The sequence below is a fragment of the Lissotriton helveticus genome, chromosome 11, assembly GCF_964261635.1.
Source record: "Lissotriton helveticus chromosome 11, aLisHel1.1, whole genome shotgun sequence".
Lineage (NCBI taxonomy): Eukaryota > Metazoa > Chordata > Amphibia > Caudata > Salamandridae > Lissotriton > Lissotriton helveticus.
In genome coordinates, this window is record NC_136072.1 from 890,791,320 (window position 1) to 890,806,040 (window position 14,721).

The 14,721-nt window shown below is 51.0% G+C and overlaps 1 protein-coding gene across 2 annotated transcripts in view; it reads left to right on the forward strand.

The window, feature by feature from the left end:
• Positions 1-463: 463 nt before the first annotated feature.
• Positions 464-14,721, forward strand: part of TESC (tescalcin) — a 468,355-nt gene continuing 454,097 nt past the window's right edge. The window contains exon 1 of one of the 2 annotated variants that reach the window (XM_078667128.1): positions 464-697. In XM_078667128.1, coding sequence (XP_078523254.1) covers positions 640-697 — 58 coding nt within the window. In that variant the 5' untranslated portion in view covers positions 464-639. The remainder of the gene's footprint in view (positions 698-14,721) is intronic. The other variant, XM_078667127.1, reaches the window with a different exon arrangement.

Here is a 14,721-nt window from a genome sequence, read left to right on the forward strand (position 1 = left end):
CCCTGGAAATAAACAGTGGGTCTATCACTCAGATGTTCCTTAGTACAAAGCTAGGAGGAAGGTAAAGAAGAGGGGTAAAAAGCAAATGCATGATTTGAACATTTGGAGACATATATGTAAGTAAGGAACAAAGGCAGAATTACTTTCTGTTCCCCAACGGCTATAGGGATTCTCAAGCTAAGTCCCAAAAGTGTCGGCTATTGGTAACGACAATGCCTATAGCTGAATGTAGAGCTGTTTCCAGGTACCCCTATAGAAGCCATTCGTAGTTGCTAAAATGGAATTCCATGCGGGCCTCCCCGGGCTGACTGAGGGGAGGGCGCGGCTCAGGTGGCACAGCTGGGAGCTGCACCGGTGCAGTGTCGCAAGAGCAGGCTTGTTTGGACGAGCTCCAACACGACCGGCTCTTGGACCCAGGAGACAGCGGGCGCCGCATCTCTTATAATGAGCGCTGGGGCTTCCTGGAGTCCTGGGCTGCTTGAAGCGAGCGCAGAGCGGGAGGACCGGAGGGAGCGCGCTTGGGCTGCGCCGGCTGCCACCACTGCCTAGGACTGCCCGGCATCCTGTCCTCGGACTGCCCCTCCCTGCCCACCTGAACTGCAGGACCTTGGACTGCCCTCCCAGGGGCTTCGGACTGAGATGGGCGCCTCCCACTCCCTGCCCGTAGAAATTGAGGAGCTCGTGAACAAAACAGGATGTGAGTATTTCTACACTTCACAGAACTTACCCTGCTGCTCGCCGGGGGCATGGAGGGCGCCTTTTAAAAGTACAATAATAGAGATATTTGGTGGATCTTGACTATTTTGAAGGACACTGAAGTGTACCTAGTGCTTAACTTTCATTGTAGGACGAGCTGCAAATTAATTAAGGTCAATCAACGTACATTGTAAAATATTGCATAAAGTTTAAGCGCATTTCTGATCGTTTCTAAGCATCCCAGGTGTTTATGGAATTGGGTCAAATGGTGGTAAAGTGACATGTTCAAGAAATCACAATTTGTTCGTGTAACAAAGGCTGGGGGATTAGAACTCTGCCATGCTGGTACCTCAACCTACACTATCTTTAGAACATATTTAGTCTTTAAGGTGACATGGCAGTATCATTCGAGACTCAGGACAGGCTGCGATTCTAGGTTAGAGACAAATCTTTTACTCTTCTGTCACTTCCTTGGCCCTTATCCTTATATTTGAAGTGCCTCTGTGTAATGCTCTCAAATGCCTAATTCCAAGCGCTTCCGATTTTTTCTGGTATCGGACCCGTGAAAGAGCGAGTTAAAGCAATGTGTCTGAGATCACACGGTGCCGTCGAATGAGGAGTACGGGAAGAGCGAGTTACAGTGATGTGTCTGAGATCACACGGTGCAGTTGAGTGAGGAGGACGCTGGGGTTAGACTTGGTATCCGGTCCTGGCACTGATGGCTGCATCCGATAGTATTAAATATTGTTTAACTGCTCACTGGAAGGTGGTCGATCTCAGAGGTGGATTAATGGACAGGTTACCGCTTACCCAGCCATTCACACACCATAAATCCACATCCTGGCCCTTACTCCGGTTGTCCCACTATACCTTGGCCCTGGGTGAAAGAACCAGCCTCAGGTAACCCCTCCAGTAACCCGCCACTGAGCAGGTACCAGGAAGGAGGCACACCCCGGCAGCGCCGTCTCATCCTAGGAGAGCGCACAGCCTTGCAGTCTGCGGCGGGAGAAGTGCTGCCGGCCCGGGCTTTGACATCAACAACTTTAGTCGTTTCTGTTCCGCTTTCTGATGGAGACACTTCGCCGCACGCGTGTTTATGTGCGTGGCTTCGAGCTGCCTTAGTTTAAGGATGTACGTCACTTGCAAGCCTGCTTCTTGTAAGCACGAGCGCAGATGGGTGTGTGTGCTCTGTGTGGATGGCCATCCCTCGGGGTCCTTTGGGTCTTGTTGGCCCCGGAGGAGGAGGATTTTTAGTGCAGCAGGTTTCACAGCACTTAAATGTCTTGGTAATGTTGCTGCGCTGCTCGTCAGTGGATACAAGGACTTTTGAAGTTAACATATTTGTATTTATAAAGTGCGAACCTAGCTGCTGCAATGGATCACTCACTCTACATCAGTTGGGGGTTTACACATTTGTATTTCACAATTTTATATATGTTTTTACAAATGTACAATTTTAGATAAAAGTAGAGTTAGCGATTTAACCAGAATCGCACAATGTATAGCCAAGAGCAGGGGCTGGGGTAAAAATAACTGTCTCTGGCAGGCGCAACTTAGCCACTAGAACACCCTCCTGTAGTAATTTGGTTAACTACATCTCGGAGTCACAGAGTATTAGAGCATTTTATCATCCACCACACTGCTAGGCGCTTCGTCCCATAACAGAACCTCGGTGGTCATCACACACGATATGGAAACACTTCCCCACATAAGATCAAAAGAAAAAAAACAACATCCTTCCAAGCACACACCCTGCACCGTGTAGCATTCTACCTATATAATTGCTGCAACGGGATACAGTACAATTGGTGTACTTATCTGCCCTACTCCTCACCTGTAGCCATGGACTGCACGCCACAAACTTGTGTTAGAATCTGCACAGGGCCAGAGCTTCATGTGCCCAGGCATCAGCAGTTCGTGCACGGGTTGGTACTTCAATGGTGGACCTGTGTGGTCCAGCCTGTCACCAGAAACCAGGAAGTGTAAAATGCAGAGTGGTCCAGAATCCCAGCAGTGCACGCTCTCTTATGCACGTGTGTCTGATTATGGGCAGTTATATCACCTGATTTTAGGTCTGCTGTCTGGTCTTAGGCCCCGCCCTCTGCTGCTGTCCTGCCAGGTGTAAGACTGCCAAGGTATGGGGCTGTTATTTCAATGGTTTCTAGGCCTGCTTTAAAGAGTGCTCCTGTCATCAGAAACATAGGATACAGCTAAACAACCAATCCTGTAGCTCCCGGAACACGTTGGCGCTGCTGTGCTGCTTGTCATCGGAAGCAGCCAATCACAGAAGAAAGACCTGAATTAGAAAGGCCACTCTAGCACAGGGTTCCCAGGTATACGCGGTTCCTGTACGCCCGTTATTTTCATATACAATGTCCGTTGATACCATAATCCAGGGATTAAAAACAGAAACGACTATCCCCCAGATGCATCAAGCATACATTTTGCGATTCCTTATTTGCGAAAAATAAGGAATCGCAAATAAGGAATCGCAAACTGCAATGCATCAAGAAATTGCTAAAAAAAATGCGATTTCTAAAAATTCCTTAATTGCGACTCGCAAATTGCGAGTCGCAATTAAGGAATACCTCCCCATTCATTCCTATGGGCCTAGAGGCCCATAGGAATGAATGGGAAGACAATCTCAATTTGCAAATCGCAAATAGCGAATTGAGATTGCGATTTCAAGGGTGCAGGGGTGTCCAAAGGACACCTTGTTGCACCCCCTGAAATTGATCTGTGCACATATGTTGCGCACACACATGCCATTAGGGCATGTGTGTGCGCAACATGAAACTTTGAAAAATGCACTTTAGTGCATTTTCCAAAGTTTTTGCAAATTACCATGAAGTTGTACTTCATGGTAATTTGCGTGCCCTATTAGCGAAATCGCTATTTTTTAAACTTTAATGCATTGTATTTAAGGAATCTCAATTTGAGATTCCTTAAATGCAAGTAATCGCAATTTAGGGAATTCTCAATTTGCGATTTTTGCATTTGGGATGATGCATCCCAAATGCAAAAATATCGGTCGCAAAGGGGCAGATTCTGAGAATCTGTCCCTTTGCGAGCGGATTTTTGTTTGATGCATCTGGGCCTATATCTTAAACCTGGATGATCTTATAGAAACCATAAGATCTCCCAGTAACTCGTAAAATCAAAGGATATACTGTAAAGTTCTGGGGAAGGAAGGTTAAAACGTAGTCAGTCTCGTAGGGCTGGTCACCCCAGGTGGCCTGTAAGTGGGTGGCACGTGCAGTTCTACACACACTGTTCTCGCCTCCTGATCATGAACAAGGTGCCAGGGTTGACGCTATGCCAGGCATGGAGGCAGGCAGGGAACAGGGCATGGCATTTTCCGAGGCTTCTGTACAGCACAGAGCTGTGCGCTGCTACCCAGGGAGGCTGGTCCCTGCTGGGCTGTCCTGGCCAGCCGCCCTCGGATACACCCACTGCTGTGTACTCGGGAAGGTGACATTACAGCAGGGATTGGCACAGATACGTGTTTATGCAGTGTGGAGAGAACGGAAAGTGGCTGCACATGGAGGGGAAATAAGTGGGGGGGGGGAGATGGAAACGGGCTGACTCTTGAGAGGTACCAGCTGGTCTGATGGTGTGTAATAGAGGGCTGGGCACCGTGCTTGGAGTGCCAGGGGTTCCTGTTCTGTGGGTGGGGCTGGGCCTTATTCTATGGAAGACAGAGAGCTTTGTCCTAAGTGCTAGGGGTCCTGTTTTGTGGGTGGGGCTGGGTCTTATTCTACTGATGTCAGAGAGGTCTGTCCTAAGTACCAGTAGTTCCTGTTCTGTGGGTGGGGCTGGTCCTTATTCTATGAATGTCAGAGAATTATGTCCTAAGTGCCACAGGGTCCTGTTCTGTGGGTGGGGATGGGTCTTATTCTACTGATGTCAGAGAGGTCTGTCCTAAGTACCAGTGGTTCCTGTTCTGTGGGTGGGGCTGGGCCTTATTCTATGGATGCACAGAGTTTTGTCTTAAGTGCCAGTGGTTCCTGTTCTATGGAGTTGGGCTGAGATTTATTCAATGGTTGCCAGAGAGTTCTGTCCTAAGTGCCAGGAGGTCCTGTTCTGTGGGTGGCACCGAGCTTTGAGTGCTATTGGTTCCTGTTCTGTGGGTGGGGCTGGTCCCTATTCTATAGATGCCAGAGAGTTCTGTCCTAAGTGTCAGCGGCTCCTGTTCTGTGGGTGGGGCTGGGCCTTATTCTGTGGATTTCAGAGAATTCTGTCCCAAGTGTCAGAGGGTCATGTTCTGTGGGTGGGGCTGAGCTTTAGTCTATGGATGCAGAGAATTCTGTCCTACGTGCCAGGGGGTTCTGTTCTGTGGGTGGGGCTGAGCTTTAATCTATGGATGCAGAGAGTTTTGTCCTAAGTGCCAGTGGTTCCTGTTCTATGGGGTTGGGTTGAGATTTATTTTATGGATGCCAGAGAGTTCTGTCCTAAGTGCCAGGAGGTCCTGTTCTGTGGGTGGCACCGAGCTTTGAGTGCTATTGGTTCCTGTTCTGTGGGTGGGGCTGGTCCTTATTCTATAGATGCCAGAGAGTTCTGTCCTAAGTGCCAGCGGTTCCTGTTCTGTGGGTGGGGCTGGGCCTTATTCTGTGGATTTCAGAGAATTCTGTCCCAAGTGTCAGAGGGTCATGTTCTGTGGGTGGGGCTGAGCTTTAGTCTATGGATGCAGAGAATTCTGTCCTAAGTGCCAGGGGGTTCTGTTCTGTGGGTGGGGCTGAGCTTTAATCTATGGATGCAGAGAGTTTTGTCCTAAGTGCCAGTGGTTCCTGTTCTATGGGGTTGGGTTGAGATTTATTCTATGGATGCCAGAGAGTTCTGTCCTAAGTATCAGGAGGTCCTGTTCTGTGGGTGGCGCCGAGCTTTGAGTGCCATTGGTTCCTGTTCTGTAGGTGGGGCTGGTCCTCATTCTATGGATGCCAGAGAGTTTTCTCCTAAGTGCAAGTGGTTCCTGTTCTGTGGGTGGGGCTTGACCTTATTTTATGGATGTCAGAGAATTCTGTCCCAAGTGTCAGAGGTTCATGTTCTGTGGGTGGGGCTGAGCTTTATTCTATGGGTGCAGAGAGTTTTGTCATAAATACCAGTGGTTCCTGTTCTGTGTGGTTGGGTTGAGATTTATTCTATGGATGCCAGAGGGACCTGTTCTCCCGGTGACACTGAGGTTTATTCTGTGGGTGCCAGCGCGTCCTGTTCTCCCGGTGACACAGAGGTTTTTTCTATTGATGCCAGAGCGTCCTGTTCTCCCAGTGACACAGAGATTTATTCTGTGGGTGCCAGAGCGTTCTGTTCTCCCGGTGACACAGAGGTTTATTCTGTGGGTACCAGAGCGTCCTGTTCTCCCGTGGACACGGAGGTTTATTGTGTGTGTGCCAGAGCGTCCTGTTCTCCCGGTGACACGGAGGTTTATTCTTTGGGTGCAAGAGCGTCCTGTTCTCCCGGTGACACTGAGGTTTATTCTGTGGGTGCCAGAGCGTCCTGTTCTCCCGGTGACACAGAAGTGTGGCTGCCAGAGGGTCCTGTTGGTGACACTGAGGTTTTTTCTGTGGGTGCCAGAGAGTTCTGTTCTCCCGGTGACACTGAGGTTTATTCTGTGGGTGCCATAGGGTCCTGTTCTCCCGGTGACACTGAGATTTATTCTGTGGGTACCATAGCGTCCTGTTCTCCCGGTGACACAGAAGTTTGTTCTGTGGCTCCCAGAGGGTCCTGTTGTCCCGGTGACACAGAAGTTTATTCTGTGGCTGTCAGAGGGTCCTGTTCTCCCGGTGACACTGAGGTTTATTCTGTGGGTGCCAGAGGGTCCTGTTCTCCCGGTGACACTGAGGTTTATTCTGTGGGTGCCAGAGCGTCCTGTTCTCCCGGTGACATAGAAGTGTGGCTGCCAGAGGGTCCTGTTGGTGACACTGAGGTTTTTTCTGTGGGTGCCAGAGGGTTCTGTTCTCCCGGTGACACTGAGGTTTATTCTGTGGGTGCCATAGTGTCCTGTTCTCCCGGTGACACTGAGGTTTATTCTGTGGGTACCATAGCGTCCTGTTCTCCCGGTGACACAGAAGTTTATTCTGTGGCTGCCAGAGGGTCCTGTTCTCCCGGTGACACTGAGGTTTATTCTGTGGGTGCCAGAGGGTCCTGTTCTCTGGGTGGCACGGAGGTTTATTCTGTGGCTGCCAGAGGGTCCTGTTCTCCCGGCGACACTGAGGCTTATTCTGTGGGTGCCAGAGGGTCCTGTTGTCCCGGTGACACAGAAGTTTATTCTGTGGCTGCCAGAGGGTCCTGTTCTCCCGGTGACACTGAGGTGTATTCTGTGGGTGCCAGAGGGTCCTGTTCTCCCGGTGACACTGAGGTTTATTCTGTGGGTGCCATAGGGTCCTGTTCTCCCGGTGACACTGAGGTTTATTCTGTGGGTACCATAGCGTCCTCTTCTCCCGGTGACACAGAAGTTTATTCTGTGGCTGCCAGAGGGTCCTGTTCTCCCGGTGACACTGAGGTTAATTCTGTGGGTGCCAGAGGGTCCTGTTCTCTGGGTGACACGGAGGTTTATTCTGTGGCTGCCAGAGGGTCCTGTTCTCCCGGCGACACTGAGGTTTATTCTGTGGGTGCCAGAGGGTCCTGTTCTCCCGGTGACACTGAGGTTTATTCTGTGGGTGCCATAGGGTCCTGTTCTCCAGGTGACACTGAGGTTTATTCTGTGGGTGCCAGAGGGTCCTGTTCTCCCGGTGACACAGAAGTTTATTCTGTGGCTGCCAGAGGGTCCTGTTCTCCCGGCAACACTGAGGTTTATTCTGTGGTTGCCAGAGGGTCCTGTTGTCCCGGTGACACTGAGGTTTATTCTGTGGGTGCCATAGGGTCCTGTTCTCCCGGTGACACTGAGGTTTATTCTGTGGGTACCATAGCGTCCTGTTCTCCCGGTGACAAAGAAGTTTATTCTGTGGGTGTCAGAGGGTCCTGTTCTCCCGGTGACACTGAGGTTTATTCTGTGGGTGCCAGAGGGTCCTGTTCTCTGGGTGACACAGAGGTTTATTCTGTGGCTGCCAGAGGGTCCCGTTCTCCCAGCGACACTGAGGTTTATTCTGTGGGTGCCAGAGGGTCCTGTTCTCCCGGTGACACTGAGGTTTATTCTGTGGGTGCCAGAGGGTCCTGTTCTCCCGGTGACACTGAGGTTTATTCTGTGGGTACCATAGCGTCCTGTTCTCCTGGCGACACAGAAGTTTATTCTGTGGCTGCCAGAGGGTCCTGTTCTCCCGGCGACACTGAGGTTTATTCTGTGGGAGCCAGAGGGTCCTGTTGTGCCGGTGACACAGAAGTTTATTCTGTGGCTGCCAGAGGGTCCTGTTCTCCCGGCGACACTGAGGTTTATTCTGTGGCTGCCAGAGGGTCCTGTTCTCCCGGCGACACTGAGGTTTATTCTGTGGGTGCCAGAGGGTCCTGTTGTGCCGGTGACACAGAAGTTTATTCTGTGGCTGCCAGAGGGTCCTGTTCTCCCGGTGATACTGAGGTTTATTCTGTGGGTGCCAGAGGGTCCTTTTCTGTGGTTGCTAGAGAGCTCTCTTCATCCATTGGTCTGCTCGGGTGTAATTCACATTTTGCTTCTGCCCACAAAGACTTCGGTATGGGGCCGTAAATCAGCCCACTTAAACCATTGGCTGACTTCACTATGAGTGACATCGTTTTCTTCTCCAGATGCGCACATCCAACCAAAGAGTAGTCCAGTTGAGAAACAGGTCTAATTGACCGATCCCAGCTTTTATTTCTGCTTTCATTTTGTTTGTTGATTTATTTTTGGGAACTGTTTTTTTATTCACAATTTTTTTTTGTGCAAAAATATGCCTGCCATCTTTATACTTTCAAAAAGGGGGTGGTGATGGACAGAGTATCTGAGTTAATCAGAACACTCCTACCCAGTCAACAGATCAGGGCTTGATCCATCACTGTTTTTTAGCTCACTGCACCATCCCAGTTCAGAACCTGGCTATATGCAAATTAGTCTGTCCCTGGCCCCGTGCATCATGGGAACAGGGCAGACCAAACTACCAAGCCAATTCTTCACTGGAAAGGAAACAAGCTTCCGGCGACCGGTTTCTGGCATTACAGCCGTCTTCGGCCCGGCTTGCTTGAATCCTGATGGTGCAGTGAGCAAGGGACTCATGTCTGAGCATACCCTTCCACACTTATGGTGGCCAAAATAATTTCAAAAAGGGGGTGGTGATGGACAGAGTATCTGAGTTAATCAGAACACTCCTACCCAGTCAACAGATCAGGGCTTGATCCATCACCGTTTTTTAGCTCACTGCACCATCCCAGTTCAGAACCTGGCTATATGCAAATTAGTCTGTCCCTGGCCCAGTGCATCATGGGAACAGGGCAGACCAAACTACCAAGCCAATTCTTCACTGGAAAGGAAACAAGCTTCCGGGGACCGGTTTCTGGCATTACAGCCGTCTTCGGCCCGGCTTGCTTGAATCCTGTCCATCACCACCCCTTGTTGTTAAATATTTTGTCCACCCTAAGCGTGGAAGGGTATACTCAGATGTGAGTCCCTTGCTCATTGCACCATCAGGATTCAAGCAAGCCGGGCCGACGACGGCTGAAATGCCAGAAACCGGTCCCTGGAAGCTTGTTTCCTTCCCAGTGTAAGAATTGGCTTGGTAGTTTGGTTTGCCCTGTTCCCATCATGCACTGGGACAGGAACAGACTAATTTGCATATAGCCAGCTTCTGAACTGGGATGGTGCAGTGAGCTAAAAAACGGTGTTGGATCTAGTCCTGATCTCTTGACTGGGTGAGAGTATTCTGCTTAATTCAGAAACTCTGTCCATCACCACCCCTTGTTGTTAAATATTTTGTCCACCCTAAGCGTGGAAGGGTATACTCAGATGTGAGTCCCTTGCTCATTGCACCATCAGGATTCAAGCAAGCTGGGCCGACGACGGCTGAAATGCCAGAAACCGGTCCCCGGAAGCTTGTTTCCTTCCCAGTGTAAGAATTGGCTTGGTAGTTTGGTTTGCCCTGTTCCCATCATGCACTGGGACAGGAACAGACTAATTTGCATATAGCCAAGTTCTGAACTGGGATGGTGCAGTGAGCTAAAAAACGGTGTTGGATCTAGCCCTGATCTCTTGACTGGGTGAGAGTATTCTGCTTAATTCAGAAACTCTGTCCATCACCACCCCTTGTTGTTAAATATTTTGTCCACCCTAAGCGTGGAAGGGTATACTCAGATGTGAGTCCCTTGCTCATTGCACCATCAGGATTCAAGCAAGCCGGGCCGACGACGGCTGAAATGCCAGAAACCGGTCCCCGGAAGCTTGTTTCCTTCCCAGTGTAAGAATTGGCTTGGTAGTTTGGTTTGCCCTGTTCCCATCATGCACTGGGACAGGAACAGACTAATTTGCATATAGCCAGGTTCTGAACTGGGATGGTGCAGTGAGCTAAAAAACGGTGTTGGATCTAGCCCTGATCTCTTGACTGGGTGAGAGTATTCTGCTTAATTCAGAAACTCTGTCCATCACCACCCCTTGTTGTTAAATATGCCATCTTTATACAGCAGCATTTCTACCTTTTCGTACTTTTAAAGTTTGAAATCCTGTCGTATATGTTTGCACAATCAAGAAATGAATAAAATTGCAGGCGTGCCAAGGTCATGCCTATTGGCTTTGCCAATGCCTGCTTGTAGGTGGCAAGAGGTCCTGTTTTTTTGGATGTTTCAAGTAATGTTCTGGGTGGCATGGGGACTGGCCTTCAAATAGCAGAGGGGTTTCTTCTGCAAGCTTTCAGAAGGTTCTCCTCAGTGGGTGGTATGAGATTCTTGCTGTGGGAGGCAGAGGGTGCAGGATTTAGGATGGCATAGGTGCCCATTGGGTCTGTCCTCTGAGTATGCTTTTGCTGGGTCCTGATTGGTGTTAGATGGGCCTTCTGCTTAGGAGAGACCCACACATTGTATTTGATAGAGGTCGTGGCTGTCTGCAAACTCTCCTTGTGTTCTTAACCCGTTCGCTATTTCTGTCGGCCAACGGCCGTCGCGAGTACTACCTCGCTAGTGTTGCGCACATCCGTTGGCCAAAGTGGCCCCGCCCACTCCTTTAAATCGCTGCACCGTGGCGGAATGTCCGCCGCGGTAAACGGGTTAAGAGAGCATCTTCGGCTGTGGGAGTGGGTGGCACTCTTTTGGTGGCAGAGGGACTCATTGTGTGGTTAAGAGTGGAAGTTCTTCTTTGTGAGTAGATCATGTAGATGACACTGTTGGTGCTAGGGGGTCCCATTACGTTGCTGAGATGTTTGATGTTTGATGTTTGTGGGTTTTTGTATAGCGCTCTGTCACTCCAAGGAGCATCCTGGCGCTTTGACTTCATGGCTGACAGGTTGTGCGATGTTTTTATCTGCGTTTTTATCTGAGATAAGTCCTCTTCTGTAAGAGTGGATGACACCGAAGGTGGCAGAGGGTCCCCGTGTACTGCTGAGAGACGCCCTCTCCTTTGGGAGTGAAGGGCCCTGTTGGTGTCGGGGGTCCCACTATGGTTCTGAGAGGCCCTCTTCAGTGGGAGTGGGTGACACCATTCGTGGAAGAGGTTCTCATTATGTTACCCCGAGAGGCCTTCTTCTGTGGGAGTGGGTGGTACTGTTAGTGCAGAGGGTCCCATTATGCTGCTGAGAGCGGCCGTATTCTGTGGATGCGGTTGACACTCTTGTGGTGTCCGAGGGTCACATTGTGTTGATGAGGGAAGGCCCTCTCCTCTGCAGATGGGTGACACTGTTGCTGGAGGGTCACATCCTGTTACTGAGAGCGGACATTTTCTGTGCGAGTGGATAACACTCTTGGTGGCCAGGGGTCTGATTATGTGGCTGGGAGAGCCCATCTTCTGTGGGAGAGGGTGACACTATTGATGGCAGAGGGTCCCGTTATGTGGCTGAGAGAGGTCCTCTTCTTTGGAAATGGGTGACACTGTTGGTGCCACAGGGCCCTCTTCTGTGTTCAAGTTCAAGTTCAAGTTCAGAAATTTGTATAGCGCACTACTCACCCAGAGAGTCTCAAGGCGCTTTGAGGGAGGGAGGTGCAATTACTTATCGAATATCCAGGTTTTTAGTTGCTTTCTGAAAGAGAGGTGGTTCTGAGTGAGGCGGAGGTGGGTGGGGAGAGAATTCCAGGTTTTAGCCGCTAAGAAGGAGAAGGATCTTCCCCGCATGGTGGATCTGTGGATGCGCGGGATTGCGGCGAGGGCTTGATTGGACGATCGTAGTTGGCGGGAGGGGGTGTAGAAGGATAGACGTGTGTTGAGGCATTGGGGTCCAAGGTCGTAGAGGGCTTTGTGTGCGTGGGTGAGGAGGTGGAACGTTATTGTCTTGTTGACAGGGAGCCAATGGAGGTCTTTCAGGTGGTCGGAAATGTGAGCTTGCCGAGGGATGTCCAAAATGAGCCTGGCTGAGGCGTTTTGGATGCGTTGGAGTTTTTTCTGTAGTTTGGCTGTGGTTTCGGCGTAAAGGGTGTTGCCGTAATCCAATCGGCTTGTGACCAGTGCGTGGGTGACTGTCTTTCTTGTTTCGGTGGGGATCCAACGGAAGATTTTTTTGAGCATTCGTAGGATGTTGAAGCAGGATGATGAGACGGCGTTGACTTGTTTGGTCATCGAGAGGGAGGAGTCTAGGATGAAGCCCAGGTTACGTGCGTGGTCCGTAGGTATGGGTGCGGTTCCGAGGGCCGGTGGCCACCATGAGTTGTCCCAGGCAGAGGGGGATGGTCCTAAGATGAGGACTTCTGTTTTGTCCGAGTTTAGTTTTAAACGGCTGTTCTTCATCCATTCGGCTACTTCTTTCATTCCTTCCTTTAGGTTGGTTTTGGCGGTGTTTGGGTCTTTTGTGAGGGAGAGGATCAGCTGGGTGTCGTCTGCGTAGGAGATGATGTTGAGGTTGTGTTGGCGCGCGATGGATGCGAGTGGACTCATGTATACGTTAAAGAGGGTGGGGCTGAGTGACGATCCTTGAGGTACGCCGCAGATGACTTCAGTGGCCTCTGTGGGAGTGGGTGGCACCATTAATGGCATGGGCCCTCTTCTGTGGGAGTGGGTGACACCATTATTAGCATGGGCCCTGTTCTGTGGGAGTGGGTGACACCATTAATGGCACAGGGCCTTCTTCTGTTGGCACGGGCCCTATTCTGTGGGAGTGGGTGACACCATTAATGGCACGGGCCCTCTTCTGAGGGTGTGGGTGACACCATTAATGGCACGGGCCCTCTTCTGTGGGTGTGGGTGACACCATTAATGGCACGGGCCCTCTTCTGTGGGTGTGGGTGACACCATTAATGGCACGGGGTCCTCTTCTGTGGGAGTGGGTGACACCATTATTAGCATGGGCCCTGTTCTGTGGGAGTGGGTGACACCATTAATGGCACAGGGCCTTCTTCTGTTGGCACAGGCCCTCTTCTGTGGGAGTGGGTGACACCATTAATGGCACGGGCCCTCTTCTGAGGGTGTGGGTGACACCATTAATGGCACGGGCCCTCTTCTGTGGGTGTGGGTGACACCATTAATGGCACGGGGTCCTCTTCTGTGGAAGCGGGTGACACCAATAATGGCACAGGGCCCTCTTCTGTTGGCACGGGCCCTCTTCTGTGGGATTAGTTGACACCATTAATGGCACGGGGCCCTCTTCTGTTAGCACGGGCCCTCTTCTGCGGGAGGGGGTGGCACCATTAATGGCACGGGCCCTCTTCTGTGGGAGTGGGTGACACCATTAATAGCACGGGCCCTGTTCAGTGGGAGTGGGTGACACCATTAATGGCACAGGGCCCTCTTCTGTTGGCACAGGCCTTCTTCTGTGGGAGTGGGTGACACCATTAATGGCACGGGCCCTCTTCTGTGGGAGTGGGTGACACCATTAATGGCACGGGGCCCTCTTCTGTGGGAGTGGGTGACACCATTAATAGCACGGGGCCCTTTTCTATGAGAGTGGGTGACACCATTAATGGCACGGGCCCTCATCTGTGGGAGTGGGTGACACCATTAATAGCACAGGCCCTCTTCTGTTGGCAAGGACCCTCTTGTGTGGGAGTGGGTGACAACATTAATGGCACCGGCTCTCTTTTGTGGGAGTGGGTGACACCATTAATGGCACGGGCCCTCTTTTGTGGGAGTGGGTGACACCATTAATGGCACAGGCCCTCTTCTGTTAGCATGGGCCCTCATCTGTGGGATTGGGTGACACCCTTGGTGGCACAGGGCCCTCTTCTGTGGGTGTGGGTGACACCATTAATGGCACATTCCCTCTTCTGTGGGAGTGGGTAACCATTAATGGCAGAGGACCATTTTCTGTTGGCACGGGCCCCCTTCTGTGGGATAGGATGACACCGTTGGTGGCACGGGCCCTCTTCTGTGGGAGTGGGTGACGCTATTGGTGCAGAGGGTTTCATGATGCTGCTGACAGTTGCCCTCTTGTGTGGGAGCGGATGGCACTGTTGGTGGCACAGATGTGTTCTGCAGGAGACTGCCCAGTGCCCTTGGATGGAAGCTCCGGCCCTGTAAAGGCCCGTGGCGTGGATGGGTCTGATTGTCCTGGGTGTTTTGAGATGCGCACATCAGCTGGCCTGTGCTCCCTGCCCGGCGCCCTGTGCTCCTCGGTTTGAGCACGCCACCCCCACATTCAGCAGCTTTCGCAAAATCCCTGCTACCTTCTGTATTATTATCATAACGTGTATTTATAGTGCGCGCTCGTCCCTCCCTCTCACGCCACCTAGGCGAACATTTACCAAAAAAAACTAAATATGTGTTCCGTCTTCCCATCCGTCAAGCGATCTCATGCCGCCTTTCCATCTGTCTTTCCTTGTTCTTATATCTTTCCCCCTGCCTCTTCGTCTCTCACCCTGTATGATCCCTTCTGTCTCTTCTCCACTGCAGCCTTTACCTCTCTCTCTCCAAATGACCATGTTTGTTCCACTCCCTCTCTCTCTGAATCACTCTTGCTTCACCCCTTGTGGTTGTTTCCAATCGTCTCCCCCCATCTTTTTCGTATCCCCCCATCTTTT